Genomic DNA, 24527 nt, shown 5'->3' on the forward strand with positions numbered 1-24527 from the left:
CCCCAGATTTTGTATTTTTTACTTGGTGCACGTTTTGTTTTTTTGCCCTAGCACTACACAGCTGATTCAAATAATCAACTAATCATCAAGCTTTGAAAAGTTGAATAAGCTGAATAGTGTTAAGGCAAAAACCAAAACGTGAACCCCTTTGGGTCCCAAGGACAGAGGGAAATGCTGGTCTATCCTTGCAGGAGAGAGGGGCATTCGGCTGACGCTGCAGCTGAGACAGCTGTGCGCACTCAGCGTGTTAGGATAGCACAAGGTCATACGTTCCTCCCACCCACCCCTCTTGCTGTTCATCTAGAAACCTCATGTCAGAAAGAAATCTAGTTCCATAGTAACCAGTGGCAATCACTCGGATTTGAGTTTGAAGTCATCATGGGTCGACACGATGAAAGTTAATTTAATAGTTTCTAATGCATTTGAGTAGGGCAATCAGCTCAGCTGACGTATCACACATACTGTTGCTATACTTGTAGTTGCTTTCAAGGGAAGGTTCGTGTATACTCTGGTGAATATTATTAGATTATGCTGAACGGAGCGCACACTGCTAGACCAAACCCCCACAAACATGCACCTATCTTTCCTGTTGTATCTGACCTGTAATTGTGTTCTTGCGCATCTTGAAATCATTGCGAGATCCGTTTTAATGACTGAACATGAAATGACAATGTAATTTGATAGTATATTGAATATAATTTTTACTCTCATTTCAAATCTAACTGATGACAGTGAGTATATTCTTTTTAAATCTGAGAAATAGTCTACTTATTTGCATAAATACTATACTATTCTATAGTTTAATATTACACTATAATGCTATAAAACAACACTATGGCCCTACAATAAAACAAGTATGTCAATCCACGCCGCCAACACCAGAGGTCAATATAATGCAATTCAATGATTTGCACTTCCCGTGAACAGTCCAATGCAGCAGATTTATGTCATTTGAAATACTGCAATTACGAGACTAAAAGTTGCTGTTGAACTCGTTTTTGCAATGTGGTTAGCGTACAAGCCAAGGTCATAATATTATCTAAATATTTGCATGTCATAGTACTGCGTTATTGTAGACTGCCTCTAAATTAGCCTACCCAATCCCCATTCACCGTTCAGAAGAAACGGCAAAGGATGTTGACCTAGCTATAGTCCTTGCGATATCCTCTTAGCAGGACGTATTTGTAGTGGGTTGAGCAGCCTGCCCAACCCATTCTCAGTGCGAGGACTTGAGGAGAGAAGCGCTGTACACACCGCGCCTGCTCTGGTCGGCTCCTCCGACAGTGCGCAGCCTATATTCAGTCCCAACAAGAGACACCTTCAACCAGGTCGCGGACTCTACCTTGGCCACCGCCGAGACCGTTCAAACAGGACATGCCTCGAAGAGCGAATCATAGAATATAGGAACAACGAAGCCAACATCTTGCAAAGGAAAAGGTTGACATCACGTGTGAATGATTTGGAGAAGCAGAGGTGAATAAACGTAGCAGATAAAGATGTAAACATTACCATGTCCTGTCTCCATCGCCACCACCACATACGTTTAGCTTCCCCTTCTTTTTCTGCACAGACGCAGAATGCGTGGAATTATTGATTAAAAGGGAAGAGGAAGAGGAATCCAATGTGGACGGGAGGAGAGGAGGCACTCGCAACACTGACAGTCACATCAATTTAGTAGCGGCCCTTCAGAGGATAACTGTTCATATTTGAAGGACAGAAATGAAGTCGTCTCCAGGATAGTGCTGTGAGCGAGTGCATCTGACCAGGAGTTTGCTGGCGATCTGCGGGACTGCTGCTCCCCGTATTTGCGGCCATGCTGCGGGAATCATCCCCCGAGCTCTTCCCGACTTGAGGGGCTTTTACCAGCCGATTGTTAAAACAGTGCAGTCGTTAAAATGATTTCGTTGTCTAGAAGACGGATAACCCCGAGGCTTTTTTTACAACGTTTGTTTCATATTTTGCTAAAGAACCCTGCGCAGAGATAGCTGATCATATTTCACTTAGCTCTTTAGCTCTGACAATTTTATCCTAACAAAATTCTGTGGAAAACATTTAATTATTTATAGGCTATGTTCCGCGAATTGCATAACAAAAGTTTTGGGTTGTGTCCCGGGTTGAGTGCGTGTCTGTTTGTGTTTATAGTAGCACACGTAGCAGCCAATTCGCTCAAGCTTATTGTGCGAATTAGACATTGTATTCAAATCTGAACGCATGTGTTGGAGGTTGTTTCCCCAACTGGTATTGTACTCTTAACAGCTGGACAGTGCACCATTCACTAGAGGACAGGTGTGTTGTCCAACTGGTCAGGTGGGGAACGAACCCAGAGGTCCTACCCACTTTAAGGCCTCTTGACTTCGTGTACAAGGTTTTAATGTTTAGTTAAAAAGACAAATATTTTTATGCAAGTCAGCCTTGCATGACTGCCTGGGGGGAGGGAGCAATTCATTTTTTACAGCAGATTCTAACATCCAAACATGGGCACCAAACAGACCAAAGGTGTTGGGGGCCAAGAGGCTGGGCCCAGCCCACAGCACGGGTGGAAACGGACCCCTACCAAGGAGAGGGGTGACCTCTTCACCTCCTTCATGTTGAGGTCAGGGGACCGGCTGAGTCGTGGAGGGTCCCCTCCGCCCTACCAGCGCCGGATAGGCATGATCCAGGAGATGATGCTGATGGCCAAGCAAGGCAAACAGGACAAGGCCACAGAGATGCTGCAGACACTCCGGCAGGTATGTGTGTGTGTGTTTATATGTAAGTGTGTGTGTGTGTGTGTGTGTGTGTGTGTGTGTGTGCGTGTGTGTGTGTGTGTTTGTTTGTGTACCTGTGTGCTCGTGTTCATGTGTGTGTTTGCCTGTGTGTGCGTGTATTTGTGTGTGTGCATGTGCATGCACAGGTGTGTTTAATCTACTATAACCCCAAATCCCATGTCAGTTCACTGCAAATCCTAGTCTGAGTCTAGATTACATCAACTCTGATAGAAGTCCTTCACTAGGCCAGGAAGACACAGCTGGGAGGGAGGTGAGCTTCAGAGGACAGGGGAGGTGAGCTTCAGAGGACAGGGGAGGTGAGCTTCAGAGGACAGAGGAGGTGAGCTTCAGAGGACAGGGGAGGGCAGACAAGATGGACTGATGCAGAGACAGACAGATGGACTGATGCAGAGACAGACAGATGGACTGAGGCAGAGACAGACAGATGGACTGATGCAGAGACAGACAGATGGACTGATGCAGAGACAGACAGATGGACTGATGCAGAGACAGACAGATGGACTGATGCAGAGACAGACAGATGGACTGATGCAGAGACAGACAGATGGACTGATGCAGAGACAGACAGATGGACCGATGCAGAGACAGACAGATGGACCGATGCAGAGATAGACAGATGGACCGATGCAGAGACAGACAGATGGACCGATGCAGAGACAGACAGATGGACCGATGCAGAGACAGACAGATGGACTGATGCAGAGACAGACAGATGGACTGATGCAGAGACAGACAGATGGACTGATGCAGAGACAGACAGATGGACTGATGCAGAGATAGACAGATGGACCGATGCAGAGACAGACAGATGGACTGATGCAGAGACGGGTAGAGAGGTATGGTCATCAGAAAGCTGGTTGTGCTTTCTCTCAATTAGGTTGTGATTAGCTCGACCACGGACACACTGACACTGTCTGCCCCAGCACACCTCACTTTAAGGGACATACCTAACTCGAGGGACTGGCTGTCTGAGTGAGGATAGGATGTGAATACTAAGGAAGACCAACTCATTCTACACCTCCATTCTATGTCACTCCAGGGTTGTGTTCACTAGGCACGAAAATGAAGAAAATAGGAAGAAACGGGGAGGTGTGACCTGAACTTGTCCAATATGAAACGGTCCAATATTAAGTGTTTTTCTACGGTGTGCCCTGATGAATAGAACCCAGCATTCGAATACATTCAAATGACCAGAGGATGTTAGATCAACTTAGATAGACAGATAGACATTTACACCAGCAGCTATCTACAGTATCTGCTGTTGTTGTAATACCATAACAAGCCGATGAGATGCATCCTGCAACTCTCCCGTGTCCCTCCTGTCCCGCACCTCCTTTGCCCCTCTGTCCATGGTTTTTGTGAGAAAGTATAACTCATCCTGGGCTGTGTCATGTTGTTGAAACAGATGCCCAGAGGCTCTGCTTGCCTTCACTGCTGCTGTAATTAGAGGAGTGGCAACAATTTATGGCTCCTCCGTGATGCCATTCAGCCTGGCTCGATCGGCCTGTGGGAGGATGGAGAGAGAGGAGGAAAGAGAGGTGAGGAAAGGAGGGGAAGAGAGGAGAAAGGAGAGAGATGAGGAAAGGAAGGAAAGAGAGAGAGGGAAATGGGGTAGAGTGGAGTAAAGATTAGATAGAGAGGAGAAAAGAGGGAGGGAGAGAGTTTGGAACAAGAGCTACTCCAACTAATGTACTTTTACCTCATAACATTTATCTCCAGACTCAATTGAGAACGAGAACTTAACTATGCATGCAACTTTGCGATGCAGGCCCACATGAAACTATATCCACCAGACCTATACACTTTATATTGAATATCGGACATGATTTCATCGATTGGTTCATTCCTTTTGTTGATATCACTCTCAAGGGTTAGCGATTTTCATTACTAGGTATAATTTGTTACGATCAAATTAGTCTGTCATATTGTCACATTCCCTGTATACATTTTGCGCTTAGCCAAAATAGAAGCCTGAACATAGAGCCTATGTTCCAATCAATCCATGTCATATCCAGTCTTAATGGATGGAGGTTCCAGGCGCCGGCTGTGGAAGCTTAAACCTTAAAGGTTATCCTGTGGGTCATAGTGGTGAGGTCAGACAATCCTCATCCTTTAATTTTTTCCATTATTTTACCCAGTAAGTTGACTGAGAACACATTCTCATTTACAGCAATGACCTGGGGAATAGTTACAGGGGAGAGGAGGGGGGATGAATAGAGGAAATGTCGTTCCACTTCATGATTGTGTCCCACTTGTTGTTGATTCTTAACAAAAAAATACAGTTTTATATCTTTATGTTTGAAGCCTGAAATGTGGCAAAAGGTCGCAAAGTTCAAGGGGGCCGAATACTTTCGCAAGGCACTGTACCTTACCCCATTGTTAACCTTCAGACGTATAAGTTACCAGACCCAGACTCAGGGATGGCTAACCCGGAGATCCCTTCCTTCTCTAACGAGTTAAGTAAATCTGTTTGAGTTTTTTTGTGCCTCATGTGGAATGATACCCCCATTTCCTTAAATATGTATAGTGTAATTGATGTGTATATAGATACGTATAGTGTAATTGATGTGTATATAAATATGTATAGTGTAATTGATGTTTTTATAGATATGTATATTGTAATTGTTGTTTATTGATGTGTTCTGCGAAAGAGACTGGTCTCAGCATGACTCCCTGCTTAAATGTTTTTAAAAATCCCTGTTGGTTGTTGTTCTGAGATCAGAGCCTCTGTTTACAAAGCATCTCATAGTAGGAGTACTGATCTAGAATCAGTTTTGTATTTTCGACCAGACTGAATTAGATTATATGGACAGGGGGGACCTGATTCTAGATCAGCACTCCTACTCTGAGACACTTTGTAAGTTTAGGCACTGGCTGAGCTTAGCTGAGATGAGGCCAGGGAGGGACAAACAGTGTATTATCATGTCATTATCAATCTTCTAGCTCTGGCTCTGCACTCTCAGAGAAAAATTGTTCCAAAACGGTTCCTCGGCTGTCCCCATAGGAGAACCCTTTTTGGTTCTCGATAGAACTCTTTTGGGTGCCTTTTTTTTCTCAGAGTGCAGAGGGTTCTCCTAAGGGGACAGCCGAAAAACCTATTTAGGTTCTAGATATCACCTTTTTTCTAAGAGTTTGACCCTCAGTTTCAACACACACCTGCACCACTTAGGTGATAATTCCCTCGAACCCGGAGTTTGGAGGATATATTGGCACGGGTGTTGTTAGGCCCGAGACAAAGTCCAACCGTGCCAATATATCCTGCAAACGCCGGCTTCGGGGGCATTATCACTTTTACACAACGGGTTATCAACATATTCAAATAATGATTGACATTTTTGCTAAAAAAACACTTTTTATGAATTTATTCATACTGTTTCATCCTTCCATGAGATATAGTCCCGACATAAATCTAGGGTTGCTACCCAAGCCGGCTAGTCGTTCGTTCTATTGGTTCGGTTGCCAGGGATGCGTCCCTATCGTTAAGTATTTTTGTTCTGTATCTATGGATGCGACCAAGTTGTTTGTTCTAAGTTGTCTACTGCCATACTGGCTGGCAACATTCTTATCCCTTGCTTGCTAGCTAGTCAACTACTGCTAACTTACAGTCACGTCAAACAGTGCAGACAGAATAACAGCAAAGTAGCTGCATTTGCGTTTGTTTAAGCTGTTTTCTAGTGACATTTATTTGGATACATCCATGACAAGGAGCTCATGAGGGACGATTTCGCCTGGCATAGAAAATGTGCTCACTCATCAGGACACTGTTGTTCAGAGGAGATAGCCAACAACACAGCTAACACAATCACTTCAAACTGAAGCTGAAAAGACTGCAAACTAGCTACATTTCATTTAGTTTGACCTATATTCTATTGACATTCCTTGCTATATATATCCATAAAAATGATGCCAGCTGATTCATGATTTCGAATGGCTGAGAAAAGCTCTCTGCCTTTCTGTCTCCTTCAGACACGTTCATTACTATGGGACAGCTGGAGATCTAATTTCTACATTGAAACAATGTTGCAAAATGTCGGTGAAAATGTCAGAAAGGTTTATACAAATCTCTGAGTATACAAATCATGCCCTGAGTCCACACAGCAACAGGTTGATTAGAAACTAAACTTTTAGTTCTGATACTGTTTGTCCTGCTAGTTGATTTGGGGGTACAAGATGGAATGAGAGAAAGAGATGTGGAGGGTAGACAGAGCGAGTGCCTGTTCTTCGAAAAAGACGGACAGACTGAGAGAAGCATCTCAGTTCTCTGGCAACCAGGTGCACCCCGTTGTTGCCCGGATAACATGAAAATTCACATTAAATGGGAATTGATGAATGAATGGGCAGCTCTATTAACACCTAATGTATCCAAAAAACTCTTCATTTCTCCTCCTGAGTCCATATTCAGTTTTTTTTTTACATGGAGTACACTGCTTTGATGTTGAATGTGGCTGATTTATGTGGGAGGAATACTCCCAGATAAATTGAAAGACTTATTGTCCTCACAACCCTCCCACTCACGCCGCCATCATCACCAGCACTTCACAGTTTAAATAATTTTGGGACTTTAGTTGTCATAGTCATTCATTTTTAATAACAGACTACTGACATAAATAAATGCATGGCCTTTTCTTTACTAGAGGGTATTGCTCCTCAAGTCATTTATTTTTCTGTCCTTTCTCTCTCTCCACCTCAAAGTGTCGTTCTGCCTTTACTATGTTGTTTTTTACCTTGGCTAGAACCACCGCCCCTATCCCCCGCCAATTAGTGACCAATCTGGAACTGCTGTGCCGAAGATAACACACAGAGATGGCAGATACATTTCCATTGAGGGGTTATCTATTTGCATAGCGGCTTGATTTATCAAAGCTCGCTCGCCGGGCACGGGGAGAATTGGATCCCTCATGTCCTGTGACTCATCCAGCTGTCACGGACGCACACACATGTTAGGGAACCTATAAGCAAATTCAAGGTCTTTGCATGAGTTGACAAAGACTTCCTGTGTCTGATGGAAAAGCTTCAGGCTTCTGACATACAGCAAGCACAGTCTCTTTCCAGGTGCCGAAATCTACTAGCTGTTAGTATTTGAGTCAACGCTACTGGATAAGCAGATTTAAGTGTTAAGTTTGCTTTAGCAGTGGTGCATTTGTGAGTGTTGACACTTCTGCTCATCCCACCTCTGAGTACAAGTCAATAAGGATGTGTGTTAGTGTCCTGTATGTCTGTCAGTCACTGTCACATAAACTAATGCAATGTTGATATATTATGCAGGAGATGAATTATGTGTATTATGTAGAGTTTGCCCTGACAACGTGATATAACCTGTGAAAAACCCAGCGCCTGAGTTATAGGCGATAAGTAGGAGGCAGAGTTTTTCCTGGTCCGGGTCACATGGTTGGTGAAAACTGCTGGCTCTAATCATGTAACCCGGTTCCACATCTCTCCTGTCTCTCTCTCTGTGTGTGTGTGTGTGTGTAGGACTTGGGGATGGAGTCCACATCTCTCTCTGTGTAGGACTTGGGGATGTGTGTGTAGGACTTGGGGATGTGTGTGTGTGTGTGTGTGTAGGACTTGGGGATGGAGTCCACATCTCTCTCTGTGTAGGACTTGGGGATGGAGTCCACATCTCTCTCTGTGTGTGTAGGACTCCACATCTCTCTCTGTGTGTGTAGGACTTGGGGATGGAGTCCACTCTCTCTCTGTGTGTGTGTGTGTAGGACTTGGGGATGGAGTCCACATCTCTCTCTGTGTGTGTGTAGGACTTGGGGATGGAGTCCACCTCTCTCTCTCTCTCTGTGTGTGTGTGTAGGACTTGGGGATGGAGTCCACATCTCTCTGTGTGTGTGTGTAGGACTTGGGGATGGAGTCTCTCTCTCTCTCTCTCTGTGTGTGTGTGTGTAGGACTTGGGGATGGAGTCCACATCTCTCTCTAGGACTTGGGGATGGAGTCCACATCTCTCTCTCTCTCTCTCTGTGTGTGTGTGTAGGACTTGGGGATGGAGTCCACATCTCTCTCTCTCTCTCTGTGTGTGTGTGTGTGTAGGACTTGGGGATGGAGTCCACATCTCTCTCTCTCTGTGTGTGTGTGTGTGTAGGACTTGGGGATGGAGTCCACATCTCTCTCTCTCTCTCTCTCTGTGTGTGTGTGTAGGACTTGGGGATGGAGTCCACATCTCTCTGTGTGTGTGTGTGTAGGACTTGGGGATGGAGTCTCTCTCTCTCTCTCTCTGTGTGTGTGTGTAGGACTTGGGGATGGAGTCCACCTCTCTCTCTCTGTGTGTGTGTGTGTAGGACTTGGGGATGGAGTCCACATCTCTCTCTCTCTCTCTCTCTGTCTCTGTCTCTGTGTGTGTGTAGGACTTGGGATGGAGTCCATATCTCTCTCTCTGTGTGTGTGTGTGTGTAGGACTTGGGGATGTGTGTGTGTGTGTTAGGACTTGGGGATGGAGTCCACCTCTCTCTCTCTCTCTAGGACTCTCTCTCTCTCTCTCTGTGTGTGTAGGACTTGGGGATGGAGTCAACACTCTCTCTCTCTCTCTCTCTCTCTAGGACTCTCTCTCTCTCTCTCTCTCTCTCTCGCTCTCTCTGTGTGTGTATGTAGGACTTGGGGATGGAGTCCACATCTCTCTCTCTCTCTCTCTGTGTGTAGGACTTGGGGATGGAGTCCACGTCTCTGGATGACGTGCTGTACCGCTACGCCAGCTTCAGGAACCTGGTGGACCCCATCACCCACGACCTCGTCATCAGCCTGGCCAGATACATCCAGTGCCCCCCCAAGACAGGCCCGGTAGGACACCGAAACACTCCATGCGCACATCAACGTGTCAACACAACACGTGCAAGTACACATGTGCACACGCGGACACACATGTGCACACGCGGACGTTGAGACCCAGCGCACGATCCATTATTACATGGGTTATCACAAAACTGCTCTGCCTGATTTACTTCAGTGTGTTGGTGAGACCAGATCCTATCCTCCAGTCTTTGGCAGGGAAATTAGGTTATAAATGTGCTCGAAGTGTGGTTGTGTATGTAATGGTGTGCATCTCGGTGTGTGTATATCATATTCGTGTGTGTGTGTCTGAGAGAGAGAGAGATACACTATATATACAAAGTATGTGGACACCCCTTCAAATTAGTGGATTTGGGAGCTTCGTGAAATGGGTTTCCATGGCCGAGCAGCCCCACACAAGCCTAAGATCACCAATGCCAAGCATTGGCTGGAGTAGTGTAAAGCTCACCTCCTTTGGACTCTGGAGCAGTGGAAATCTGGGTTTGGCAGATGCCAGGAGAACGCCACCTACCCCAATGCATATAGTGCCATCTCTAAAGTTTGGTGGAGTAGGAATAATGGTCTGGTGCTGTTTTTTGTGGTTCTTGGCCAATCTGTAACTGCAGGTACCTAAACCTGCTGTGTCCTGAAGATAACACACAGAGATGGCAGATACATTTCCATTGAGGGGTTATCTATTTGCATAGCTGCTTGAGTTCTTAAAGCTCGCTCACCGGGCACGGGGAGAATTGGATCCCTCATGTCCTGTGACTCACCCAGCTGGCACGAACACATACACATGTTATTCGATGATTACATTTCTCTAAAACAGGTTATAGGCTACATGTGCACCACCAAGTCAGAACAGTAGGTGAGATTAAGAGTTGAAAATAGACCAAATTATTAGGGTGAGGCACATGGGCTACTAACAGCTTACTATACAACATACACGTAGTATTACTTTCTTAGCTACAGTATACAGTGCCTTCGGAAACTATTCAGACACCTTGACTTTTTCCACATTTTGTTACGTTACAGCCTTATTCTAAAATGGATTAAATAAAATAAAAAATCCTATGTTTTTGCAAATTAAAACAAATAGCTGATTTACATAAGTATTCAGACCCTTTGCTATGAGACTCGAAATTGAGCTCTGGTGCATCCTGTTTCCATTGATCATCCTTGATGTTTTCACAACTTGATTGGAGTCCACCTGTGGTAAATTAAATTGATTGGACATGATTTGGAAAGACACACACCTGTCTATATAAGGTTCCACAGTTGACAGTACATGTCAGAGCACAAACCAAGCCATGGGGTCGAAGGAAATGTCCGTAGAGCTCCAAGACAGGATTGTGTCGAGTCACAGATCTGGGGATGGGTACCAAAAAATGTCTGCAGCATTGAAGGTCCCCAAGAACACAGTGACCTCCATCATTCCTAAATGGAAGATGTTTGGAACCATCAAAACTCTTCCTTGTGCTGGCCACCTGGCCAAACTGAGCAATCGGGGGAGAAGGGCCTTGATCAGGGAGGTGACAAAAAACCTGATGGTCACTCTGACAGAGCTCTAGTGTTCCTCTGTCGAGTTGGGAGAACCTTCCAGAAGGACAGCCATCTCTGCCGCACTCCACCAATCAGGTAGAGTGGCCAGACGGAAGCCACTCCTCAGTAAAAGGCACATGCCAGCCCGTTTGGAGTTTGCCAAAAGGCACCTAAAGGATTCTCAGACCATGAGAAACAAGATTCTCTGGTCTGATGAAACCAACATGGAACTCTTTGTCCTGAATGCCAAGTGTCACGTATGGAGGAAACCTGGCACCATCCCTACGGTGAAGCATGGTGTTTGCAGCATCATGCTGTGGGGATGTTTTTCAGCGACAGGGACTGGGAGACTAGTCAGGATCGAGGCAAAGATGAACGGAGCAAAGTACAGAGAGATCCTTGATGAAAACCTGCTCCAGAGCGCTCAGGGCCTCAGACCGGGGCGAAGGTTCCCCTTCCAACAGGACCACTCCCCTAAGCACACAGCCAAGACAATGCAGGCGTGGCTTCGGGACAAGTCTGTGAATGTCCTTGAATGGCCCAGCCAGAGCCCGGACTTGAACCCGATCGAACATCTCAGGAGAGACCTGAAAATAACTGTGCAGCAACGCTCCCCATCCAACCTGACAGAGCTTGAGAGGAAGTGCACAGAAGAATGGGAGATATTCCCCAAATACAGGTATGCCAAGCTTGTAACATCATCATACCCAAGAAGACTCGATGCTGTAGTCGCTGCCAAAGGTGCTTCAACCAAGCACTGAGTAAAGGGTCTGAATACTTATGTTAATGTGATATTTCAGTTTCAACATTTTTATAAATTAGCAATAATGACTAAAAACCTATTTTTGCTTTGTCATTATGAGGTATTGTGTGTAGGTTGATGAGGTAAAAACAATTGAATACATTTTTAGAAGGCTGTAACGTAAACATAAAGTCAAGGGGTCTGAATGCTTTCCGAAGGCACTGTACATATTTCCCTGGCATATTAAATCATTTATACAGAAGCATACAATTCATTTTTGGACTCACCTTGTTGTGTTTGTTGTCACGGCCGTTGAGAGAACTGGACCAAGGTGCAGCGTGGTGAGCATACATATTCCCTTTTATTTATATGACGCCGACAAAAACAATAAACAATCCGAAAACCAACCGTGAACATAGAATGCCCACCCAAATCACACCCTGACCAAACCAAAATAGAGACATAAAAAGCTCTCTGCAGTCAGGGCGTGACAGTTGTGCTCTCTTGAACAGGAAGGTGGCGCGGCGGTCCTCCCTTGACATCAAACTTTGTCATCAAAGTCTGACATTCTCTGTATTTATGGTGCTTTCAAGACAACTGGGAACTCGTAAAAAAAACAAGGTTGAATCACGATGATGTCATTGATCTTCTGGTGGTAGTGTGTAGTGTTTTTTTTTCCAGAGTTCCCAGTTATCTTGAACTCAAGTCAGATTTCCCAGTTCTGAGTTTCCAGTTATTTTGAGTGAGGCAGAAATCATGCTGGATTGACAGCATGGCCAATGTTGAATGTTTATCATTTTAAGCTTGGAAAAGAGAACCTTAAACCCAGACTTGGACCACACACCCATTCCACTGAATAGCAGGCTAATGATTGCGTTGCAATGCTTGCAGTTAGCCACTGATTCCTTCCAAACCACTCATTGTTTATAATGTTTATGTCCAATGGCCGATGAGCACCGATACATTTTTATCTATAATTTCTCTTCAATGTTTCTCTCCATATGACAAGGATTAAAAAGGATTTGCCAGTAGATTGTCGACTTGATTCATGACAATGACTGCTAGCTAAGATTTTGAAAATTGTGATGTTGACATGATCAGTCCAATCAAAGTTACTGTAGATATGTGATTTGACGTTGTTTTATCTGTGGCCAATGACCTGGAGCCATTACCAAACCCTACGCTCCTTATTTTCCGCTGGCTGCCCCACCATCACAGAAAGCACTGAGCTGGGTTGCATTTTGGAGCTGCCTTTCTCAAGAAAGAAAAAGAGACCATGTTTGTATGGAGGCTTTATTAAACTCAATTATTATTATTTTTCTTACATTGTTTGCAAACTGATGTGTGACACATATTAATGCCAAAATAACATGCAAAACAGGCTACCCCATTTTTTGGAAAAAATGTGAGCCTCAAAACAGGTGGGGCTCTGCCCCACCAGCCCTGACTGACGGGTCGCCACTGAGTACAGTGTATTGATGATCAGCTGGTGAGATGCTGTGACTGAAATCTAAATGCACTCACATGAATGCCCATGGGGATGTGAGGAGGGTCTCTCTCTCTCTCTCTCTCTCTCATCCACCTGTTCCTCAGTGAGTCTCATTAACAGCCTAAGTCAGAGATTGAATTAGACCGACTCAAAACTCCACATGGCATGAATAACATACCATCTCTGCATTTACCCACATACTGTATGTGATTAATAACAACACAATCGTGCCCAGAAGGATTAAAATGACCCACCGTTGAAAACAGCCTCCCATAAGGGTTTCAATCTGTTTTAGTTGAATCTACATATTATTATATTGAGATAGTTATGATGGATAAAGAAGGATTAGACCTTTTGATTACACACATGCCTAATCCTAAGCTTTTTCTAACAATCATGCTTCGGTCTTGTTCACTGAGCGAGATGATGAAAGAAGTTAGCGGTGGATAGATGGATGTGGCAACTAGGAAAGAGAGACAGATTTCACTAGTCATTATGGAAGGAGAGACGCATGTCTTGCAGGGAGTGATAGAGGGAAAGACGGTGGGAGGAACAACAGACAGACAGGCAGGCAGACAGACAGCAGGGGGAACGGCAGACATACAGGCAGACAGACAGACAGCAGGGGGAACGGCAGACAAACAGCGGGGGGCAACGACGGACAGACAGACAGACAGCGGGGGAACGACGGACAGACAGACAGACCGCGGGGGGAACGACAGACAGACAGACAGCGGGGGGAACGACGGAAGGACAGACAGACAGAGGGGAAAACGAAAGACAGACAGACCAGCGGTGCCTTGTTCTCCTGTATGAGTCACACACTGAAAATACTGGCAGCCTTCCAAGCCTCAGTGCTGCTGCTACTGCTCACAATGGAGCGAGTCCAGCAGAATATTACCACACACACACACAGACGGTAAACATCTCTATTTGTGTCGTAACCAGTGGTCTTTATTTTTCTATATAGTACTACTGATATTGATTACTGCCTTGTTGGGAAAGAGCTTGGAAGAAAGTCCTTTCACTGTAATTGTGCGCTTGATAATAAAACTTGAAAGTTGTAGAAAATGTGTCTGAAAGACTGATTCAGCCCACATTCCTCCTATTGCTGCTCTGCTTGGCCACAATTTGAACCCAAACCTTTAAAAAAATAATAGCTTGGCAGATTGTGAACCCAGGTGTTTATTGTCAACTTCTCTTCTTCTTTCCCAGACTGCTGCCGTTTTCAGCCCTGTAACAATTGACCAAATTCAATTCAAAGAACTGTGTTTGTACTGTGAGGGAACTGCTTGTGCTGAGTGGTTCATGCAAGAAAACACAGTTAGGCTTTGTGGAGAACAGTAAGGATGAGCGATGGAAGGTTGTTATTGATAACACCATGACGACGCGTAACACCATGGGGAAACTAGTAGTCCACCTGCACTACAAAGAGACCATTTTGTTTCTGAGTACAGATGAGAGAAACAGATTTATGTGTTTGTGTAGTAGAGAGAGAGAGAGAGAGAGAGAGGGAGAGGGGGAAGAAAAGCAAGAAAGCACAGAAGGTAGGAAAACGGAGGGAGAGTAGCTGAGAGATCAATCCTGTGGAGGGGTGGTGTGGGAGGAGGGAGGGAGAAGAGGGAGAGGGAGTGTGTCTTAGTGTACACTGTAAAAATAGAAAGTCTCAAAACGCCATGATTGTGTAATGAAACCATGAAAAGTAGTGCACCTAAGCTGAGATCTGGTGTTTGGAGGGTGTTTGAATGTAAACCCAATGGAAGTGTTCTGATACACTGATTGGGTTTTAAAACAGAGCTGTCTCAATAAAGTGTCAAAATACTCCCAAATATCTTTTAAAAAATAAATAAAAATAAATGTGTGCAAGTCGTTTCAATGATTTGTTAATTTCATTTGACCAAAATAATATGTTTCTCAAAATGTAAGTATATTTCATGAGGATAACAAAAGAGAGAGACAAGGGAGTGATTGAAGTCCCTGGAAAACGTTGGTTTTAATTAACATGCATTTCCTATCTTGCCACATCACTCTGTTTTTAGAGGATTGTGGCCCCCAATTTTTTGGAGGACTTTATGATTCTTCTACACAATGTTGTATTCATGTTTGAAGAAAGAAAAGTATATTTCTACATTCGTATTAAGCTTGTTGTGCCATGAGGTGTAATGGATCAGAGCTGTCAAAGTCGTCAGGCAAACTGAGGTTCAGTGAGGACAGCACCCAGTCCCACATTCAAGATTGTCAATGGAAGAGGCAAGTGCAGAATCCTCAGTTCTTGCAGTTCAACCTCCAGTTACTGCTGGTGGTTTGAATACTGTGCTTGACAATGCCTGCCGAAAGGTATGTTAATGGCAAATGATCAAATATATAAAACGATATTAAATATTAAAACACTTCAGAAAAAGTATGTCCTTCTCCACTAAACGGGATTTAAAACATCATAATGATGTTGAGAAGCATTAGAGAAAGGAAACGGCACCAAAAGAGAAGGTGTCTAATTCTGCACAAAACACGGAACACCAAAATACTGTTTTCTACCTTTTCTGTTGGTGCTCCCAGTCCCTGGCAAGGTGTTGCACAAAACTTGATGAAGTGGTCTATGTAATGTACTGTAATGTTTCTAAACATCTCAGGATGATGTGTTTCAATACTCCAGCAGAGTTGGTGGCAGCTCAGTTGCCACAGTGTAGAGAGGAGAGGAGTGGAGAGAGGAGAGGAGAGAGGAGAGGAGAGGAGAGGTGGAGAGAGGAGAGGAGTGGAGAGGAGTGGAGAGAGGAGAGGAGTGGAGAGGAGTGGAGAGAGGGAGAGGAGAGAGGAGGGAGAGAGAGGAGAGGAGTGGAGAGAGGAGAGGAGTGGAGGAGAGAGGAGAGGAGTGGAGAGAGTGGAGAGAGGAGTGGAGAGAGGAGAGGAGAGGAGAGGAGAGAGGAGTGGAGAGAGAGAGGAGAGGAGTGGAGAGAGGAGAGGAGTGGAGAGAGGAGAGGAGAGGGAGGAGAGGAGAGGAGAGGAGAGGAGTGGGGAGTGGAGAGGAGTGGGGAGAGAGGAGTGGAGAGAGGAGAGGAGAGGAGAGGAGAGGAGTGGAGAGGAGAGGGAGTGTGGAGAGGAGTGGAGAGGAGTGGGAGAGGAGAGAGAGAGGAGAGGAGTGGAGAGTGGAGAGGAGTGTAGAGAGGAGAGGGAGAGAGGAGAGGAGTGGAGAGTGGAGAGGAGAGGAGGAGAGGAGAGGAGTGTAGAGAGGAGAGGAGAGGAGAGAGGAGAGGAGTGTAGAGAGGGAGAGGAGTGGAGAGGAGTGAGAGAGGAGAGGAGAGAGGAGAGGCGTGGAGAGGAGAGGAGTGTAGAGAGGAGAGGAGAGTAGAGAGGAGGAGGAGAGGAGAGGAGAGGAGAGTAGAGAGGAGAGGGTGGGAGAGGAGAGGTGTGGAGAGAGAGGAGAGGAGTGTAGAGAGGAGAGGAGTGTAGAGAGGAGAGGAGTGTAGAGAGGAGAGGAGTGTAGAGAGGAGAGGAGTGGAGAGTGCTGTGAGGCCCAACGGTGAGGTGCTGAGTTTCTGATGCCTCTGTCAGTAGGGGACTGCAGCCTGTCTGCAGGGACAGAGAGCAGAGCAGCTCTGCCCTGTGTCACAGTGACACTCACTCACACACACACACACACACACACACACACACACACACACACACAGCTATATATATACACTCACACAGCCAGCCATACCACACAGGGGAATGCATACTGACCTTACTGCACTTCCTTTGAGATGGTTTTGATTGGGTCTTAGGAGAGGAGACAGTGGGGAGTCGGTAGGTATTGAATTCATTATCTGTCCTTGTCATGTTTATTGTGAAGGTCAGGTAGTCAAATAGAACAGAACCGGGAGAGAGGTTTACAGTGCAGATTGCATCCCAAGGTGTGTGTGTGTGTGTGTGCTAATGTGTGTGTGCGACGTTTCATTTTGATAGAGTGCTATACAGCTGAAAGATAGCAACATGACTGAAGGAAAACCAGAGTCCCATATACATGTAAATAGATGTCTCTGAGGAAAAGCATAGCCTCTCACTTCCCTACTACCAGAACAGTGTTGTTCTACAGTACAGTGTCATCCTGTACATGTCTATCTGTCTGTCCTGTCCTGTCCTGCCTGTGTGCCAGTCTGAGACAGAGTCTGCTGGTTGCTGTAGACATATCTAGGCCAGTGGACACAGCATGGAGAGGAATCCCTCGGTAGCCCAGCATATGCTGCTAGCCTGCTGCTGCCTGTATCAGATCAGTGGGGAGAGGCCGCATCCCAAATGGCATCCGGTTCCCTAAGTAGTGCACTACTTTGGACCAGATCCCTATGGGCCCAGGTCAAAAGGAGTGCACTATGTAGGGAATAGGTTGCCATTTGGGACATGGTGAGTTAGTGCAGAGTATTGATGATCAGTAACAGACTGGTCGATACCTCCTGTTCCCCTTCTCCCACAGACTACTGTTCAGACAGAGAGACACCACAAACAGGTTTATCACACATCCAAATTGAGATAGATACTTCGAACGGCTACTAACGAATGACCGTAAATATCTCATATTTGATCGATATGTCTAACCATATTGTTACAGCTAGCACTTGTGGGACCACATCTGCTCAAAGGAAATTGCAAGAGCTATAAAATCCTGTGTTACTGTACTACAGGCATCCACACACAATCATATAATCCACAAGATGCGTATTTGGCGGTACACATGCTTGGTATAGTTACCACGTCAGTAGGGCTCGCTGAACTAGTGGAGGAGAAAGTGGAGACATTAATAATGTAATATGTCTTACCTCCAGAGGACACAGGCAGGGAGCTGGAAACAATAAACATGCACACACACACACACACACACACACACACACACACACACACACACACACGCTGGGAACAAAGCAGCAACAGGGCAGACCCTTGAACCTCTTACCAATCTCTCCCTGAATAAGAAACCTAAGTGGCCTCATATAATGGCTTCGTTTTCATTCCTAGGGATCTTACCACCAACAGCACGTACTGGCCTTCTGGGACGATGACCTAGGTGCAGAATAGCAGAGATTAACCAATAGCGCGTCGATATGACCTCACAGACAATAATGACCTGTATAATATCTTTGCATACCCGTGCCACCCTTCACTCCTCTGACAGCCCTGGTAAGAGCATTCCATGTTCTCCGTAAAATGTGTTATATGTCCCTGTGGGTTGTGTTTGCCTGTGTAGTTGTTGTGAAAACCTGGCGGCGATACGTAGTGCTTCTGAAGAGAGGGAGGGAGAGAGAACATGGTATAACCCAGGGCCTGAGCTGTAAATCAAATCAAATCAAATGTATTTATAAAGCCCTTCTTACATCAGCTGATATCTCAAAGTGCTGTACAAAAACCCAGCCTAAAACCCCAAACAGCAAGCAATGCAGGTGTTGAAGCACGTTGGCTAGGAAAAACTCCCTAGAAAGGCCAAAACCTAGGAAGAAACCTAGAGAGGAACCAGGCTATGAGGGGTGGCCAGTCCTCTTTTGGCTGTGCCGGGTGGAGATTATAACAGAACATGACCAAGATGTTCAAATGTTCATAAATGACCAGCATGGTCTAATAATAGGTCTGGGACAGGTAGCACGTCCGGTGAACAGGTCAGGATTCCATAACCGCAGGCAGAACAGTTGAAACTGGAGCAGCAGCACGGCCAGGTGGACTGGGGACAGCAAGGAGTCATCATTCCAGGTCTCCGCCACGGCACAACCCAAGGGGGGGCGCCAACCCAGACAGGAAGATCACATCAGTGACTCAACCCACTCAAGTGACACACCCCTCCTAGGGACGGCATGAAAGATATAACCCAGATATAACCCAGTCCCTCAACTCCTCTCCTGTCATCACAGATGAAGGAAGAAGTGTTTGTGTGCTACAACTCAGCTTCTCTGCTCCCCTGTCAGCCAATATTAACCTATGCTGTCTGTTTTTCTCTCTTTCCCTCTTACATTCTTTCTTTCCTTCTCTCTCTCTCTGTCAGGGGGAGGATTCTCTGGGTGCCATGGAGAAGGTGTGTCGCCAGCTGACCTATCACCTGAGCCCACACTCACAGTGGAGACGGCAGGGCATACTGAAGAGGAAGCCGCAGGCATGGTGAGGAGACAGGGGACACATTGTGCGTGCGCGCCTACGTGTGTGTGTGTGTATCACATGGGCATTTGGTACCCTCTGATGGGTCACTAGAGCTAGAGAGAAAGTTTGGCCAAAGGCAGCATGCACACACAGAAGAAGCTATGATTATTTATTTACAGTGGGGCAAAAAAGTATTTAGTCAGCCACCAATTGTGCAAGTTCTCCCACTTAAAAAGATGAGAGAGGCCTGTAATTTTCATCATAGGTACACTTCAACTACGACAGACTAAATGAGAAAAGAAATCCAGAAAATCACATTGTAGGATTTTTAATGAATTTATTTGCAAATTATGGTGGAAAATAAGTATTTGGTCACCTACAAACAAGCAAGATTTATGGCTCTCACAGACCTGTAACTTAACTTTAAAAGGCTCCTCTGTCCTCCACTCGTTACCTGTATTAATAATGGCACCTGTTTGAACTTGTTATCAGTATAAAAGACAGTCACACTCCAAACTCCACTATGGCCAAGACCAAAGAGCTGTCAAAGGACACCAGAAACAAAATTGTAGACCTGCACCAGGCTGGGAAGACTGAATCTGCAATAGGTAAGCAGCTTGGTTTGAAGAAATCAACTGTGGGAGCAATTATTAGGAAATGGAAGACATACAAGACCACTGATAATCTCCCTCGATCTTTTTGCTCCACGCAAGATCTTACCCCGTGGGGTCAAAATGATCGCAAGAACGGTGAGCAAAAATCCCAGAACCACACGGGGGGACCTAGTGAATGACCTGCAGAGATCTGGGACCAAAGTAACAAAGCCTACCATCAGTAACACACTACGCCGCCAGGGACTCAAATCTTGCAGTGCCAGATGTGTCCCCCTGCTTAAGCCAGTACATGTTCAGGCCCGTCTGAAGTTTGCTAGAGAGCATTTGGATGATCCAGAAGAAGATTGAGAGAATGTTATATGGTCAGATGAAACCAAAATAGAACTTTTTGGTAAAAACTCAACTCGTCGTGTTTGGAGGACAAAGAATGCTGAGTTGCATCCAAAGAACACCATACCTACTGTGAAGCATGGGGGTGGAAACATCATGCTTTGGGTCTGTTTTTCTGCAAAGGGACCAGGATGGCTGATCCGTGTAAAGGAACGAATGAATGGGGCCATGTATCGTGAGATTTTGAGTGAAAACCTCCTTCCATCAGCAAGGGCATTGAAGATGAAACGTGGCTGGGTCTTTCAGCATGACAATGATCCCAAACACGCCGCCCGGGCAACGAAGGTGTGGCTTCGTAAGAAGCATTTCAAGGTCCTGGAGTGGCCTAGCCAGTCTCCAGATCTCAACCCCATAGAAAATCTTTGGAGGGAGTTGAAAGTCTGTGTTGCCCAGCAACAGCCCCAAAACATCACTGCTCTAGAGCAGATCTGCATGGAGGAATGGGCCAAAATACCAGCAACAGTGTGTGAAAACCTTGTGAAGACTTACAGAAAACGTTTGACCTCTGTCATTGCCAACAAAGGGTATATAACAAAGTATTGAGATAAACTTTTGTTATTGACCAAATACTTATTTTCCACCATAATTTGCAAATAAATTCATAAAAAAATCCTACAATGTGATTTTCTGGATTTTTTTTTCTAATTTTGTCTGTCATAGTTAGTGTACCTATGATAAATTACAGGCCTCTCTCATCTTTTTAAGTGGGAGAACTTGCACAATTGGTGGCTGACTAAATACTTTTTTGCCCCACTGTATATGTGCGAAGGTTTGTCAAATGTACGTTTCTCATTTCCTAATGTAATTCTGGGTCAGTGTGGACTGGCACACTCTTTGGCCTACATGCAAGAACTGCAGGCTTGCACGGGGCAGGCCTTTTTTGTTGTTAATCAATGTGATTAGTTTGTGCAAATAAAAGGCTTGACGTGGCGTCTTGGGCCGACGGATCGGACTGAATCATCATTTCACCTGGCATCCTCCCTGATTTCCCAGTTCCTTCCTCAGTGGTCAATGCAGAGGAAGTCACGAAAATGCCATATAATCTAGTGTATGTGTCTGGCTTGGTCCAGTCTAACTCGACTAAAACAAGACATCCTATGTGTCTTGCTTGGTCCAGTCTAACTCGACTAAAACAAGACATCCTATGTGTGTGTGTGTTTCTGTATAAATCTAATCTAGAGCAAATCTGTGTACACGCGCGCCTTATCTCGTCTTTTCATTCATCATCTACTCCCAGAAGCCTTCACTCTGCCCCTAGCTCTAACTGTTCTACCCGTGAGTACATTGATGAATGGGAGTCATATTTACTCAGCTAAGTGAGTCAGTGAATGACAGCGCCACAGATGGGTGTGTGTGTATGCTGCGCCCTCTCCATCAGTGCTGCAGATCTTCTAACTCTCATAGCTGTGCTGTATACGGCGCAGCTGCTGCACAGTATACAACTGATGATGTAGTGTGCGTGTGTGTGTGCGTGTGTGTGTGCGCGTGTGTGTGTGTATATTCCTGTGTAACAACTTCCAAAGTGTGTTATGGTGTAACTGTTTCCATAAAGCGTGTAATGGGTCCGTTGACCCCGGAGGTGGTTATTACAGGGGCCCAGCGGTGGTGTTTATATCCCCAGAGGTCTTGCCTGAGCCTGTTCTCTCAGTGCCACACCACACTCACCACACACACCACACTCACCACACACCACACACACTGGCGTACAGATGTTCCTCAGCTCTCTCTCAGTCTCCAGTCTCTCTTACCTTTACAGCTCTGAGCTCTACTATCGCCTGCTATCGTTCCACAGCGTAATCACCATAGAAATAGGATCCGTAGAAGGGACAATACTACGCCTACGCAGTAGCCCAGACAACAGGGTTCTAATCACGTTAGCACTGTCCACGGCTCTGACCATAGAAATATAATTATATTTATATGGCTCTGACAGGACAGTGCAATTACCATATCATTAAAATTATGACTGTTCTGGTCATTGTACTTCTACGGTAATCACAATGGACTTTGGAGATTTATGTACAGTGCTGTGATTAACACCCCTGCTTCTACCTCGTGGGCGTCCTTCCTCTGTACGGTGTCTGTGTGTCTCTCTCTCTCAGGAGAGATGTGTTCTATTTGTCCGTTCTACTGTTTGTCAGATCGAGTCTGATGTCGTTGATTATGGACTGGGTTTTGGACTGGGTGCATAGACCACTAAGGCCAGTTTACTGTCACCCACCAGTATGTCATTTGAGAAGGTTATTGTGACACGGTTTGCTAGTGATGAAAACTCCTTCTTGTCACGTTGTCTGAAGTGCCTGGGTCCTATTGTAGAGTAACACTGCATGTCAGTGCCTGGGTTCTATTGTAGAGTAACACTGTGCATGTCAGTGCCTGGGTTCTATTGTAGAGTAACACTGTGCATGTCAGTGTAACACTGCATGTCAGTGCCTGGGTTCTATTGGGTTCATGTATTGTAGAGTAACACTGTGCATGTCAGTGCCTGGGTTCTATTGTAGAGTAACACTGTGCATGTCAGTGCCTGGGTTCTATTGTAGAGTAACACTGTGCATGTCAGTGCCTGGGTCCTATTGTAGAGTAACACTGTGCATGTCAGTGCCTGGGTTCTATTGTAGAGTAACACTGTGCATGTCAGTGCCTGGGTTCTATTGTAGAGTAACACTGTGCATGTCAGTGCTTGCCGGGTCCTCATTGACTCCACCATTCCATCCGTAATTACAGAGGTAACTAGAGGAAACCTCTTTCATATCTCCACCTCACTGCATATAATCAGACCTAGGCTTTAAAAACTTTGACTGTTTGCTTTAGTCTGCCTGGACTGACAGGTGGCGGGCTTTTGGGACAATTGGGACTATTCCATTGGCTCTATTGCGCAAGGCAAACTCAAAGCGAGCCTAGCTAAAATATTTGAAATGATTGCAAATAGTATTTGAACCCAGGTCTGCATATAATGTGTTCTGTGGATCACTTTAGCTTTATCTCCGTGACCCTGTCTCCGTGACCCTGTCTCCGTGACCCTGTCTCCGTGACCCTGTCTGTCTCTGTGGTGGAGGAGCCGGGGCCATTAATGCCTTTTGCCATGGGTTACATTAGCCGCTAGCTAATTAGCATGGGGGACAGGAGCACTGGAGGAGAGGGCTCATCTCCTCCTCCTCTGCCGTTGCTGTCTCATACACTCTGCCTCAGCTCTGGACTGGTCATGACCTCCGCACCCACCGCGCACACACAAACACACGAAAGGACACACACACGTTTAGATGGACACGCACGTATGGAGACACGCATGTACACAGACACACTGCTTCTTGCAGGGGGAACTACTTGACTGAGTTGTGCCAGCCCCTAAGCCCCATTTCCAGTTCAAGTGGTTATTGTTTAAAAAAAGTACTAGGAAACCTAATGAGTGAACTTCCCCTAGTTAGATACTGAACCATAGTCTTGATAAATGTTGAGGATGGCTTTGTAATTGGGCAGTGGCTGACTCAGCCTTAAACAGGAAATATAATTTGTCCTAGGGGCCTCCCGAGTGGTGCAGCGGCCTAAGGCGTTACTACAGACCCGGGTTCATTCCAGGGCTGTGGAACACAACCGGCCTTGGCCGGGAGTCCCATAGGACGGCACACAATTGGCCTCAGTTGCAGCAATGAGACAAGATCGAAAATTGAGGAGATTTAAAAAAAATATATATATTGGAATGGATAAAGAATGTCAAGGTATGAAATGTTGAAGAGGACTCTAATAAATAGAAACGAGATGTGGTTGTGCGTGTACATTACCCTCCTTAAGGTCCCGTGTGACTTAGTTGGTAGAGCATGGAGCTTGCAACGCCAGGGTTGTGGGTTCAATTCCCACAGGGGACCAGTACCCAACGGTACAATATGATATGCTCTCACTACTGTAAGTCCCTGTAGTCCCTTACAGTAGTATGCTAATTGATAATGTTCTTATATGAAGAAAAAAAGGATACTAGCTGTTGTTCTTTAGAATTTAAAGGCTTTAAGCAGTCTATGCATTGGAGTGAGGATCAGCTAACTAGAAATAACAGCGCTGTTCCCTGCAGCAAGACTGTGTGAACTGACAGTGATGAGAGAACAGATGCTTAGCCACCAAGTAA

The 24527-nt window shown here is 45.5% G+C and overlaps 1 protein-coding gene across 3 annotated transcripts in view; it reads left to right on the forward strand.

Annotated features, from left to right (window-relative positions):
* The first annotated feature begins 1098 nt into the window (after positions 1 to 1098).
* The window catches only part of LOC112266811 (leucine-rich repeat-containing protein 75A), a 31804-nt gene continuing 8375 nt past the window's right edge, over positions 1099 to 24527 (forward strand). Inside the window, exons 1-4 of one of the 3 annotated variants that reach the window (XM_042297180.1) lie at positions 1099 to 1473; positions 1571 to 2729; positions 9412 to 9549; positions 19315 to 19427. In XM_042297180.1, coding sequence (XP_042153114.1) covers positions 2475 to 2729; positions 9412 to 9549; positions 19315 to 19427 — 506 coding nt within the window. In that variant the 5' untranslated portion in view covers positions 1099 to 1473; positions 1571 to 2474. Of the gene's footprint in view, positions 2730 to 9411; positions 9550 to 19314; positions 19428 to 24527 lie in introns of all 3 variants that reach the window. The other 2 variants (XM_024444643.2, XM_024444642.2) reach the window with 2 other exon arrangements.

Source organism: Oncorhynchus tshawytscha, linkage group LG14 (genome assembly GCF_018296145.1).
Source record: "Oncorhynchus tshawytscha isolate Ot180627B linkage group LG14, Otsh_v2.0, whole genome shotgun sequence".
In the NCBI taxonomy this organism is placed as follows: domain Eukaryota; kingdom Metazoa; phylum Chordata; class Actinopteri; order Salmoniformes; family Salmonidae; genus Oncorhynchus; species Oncorhynchus tshawytscha.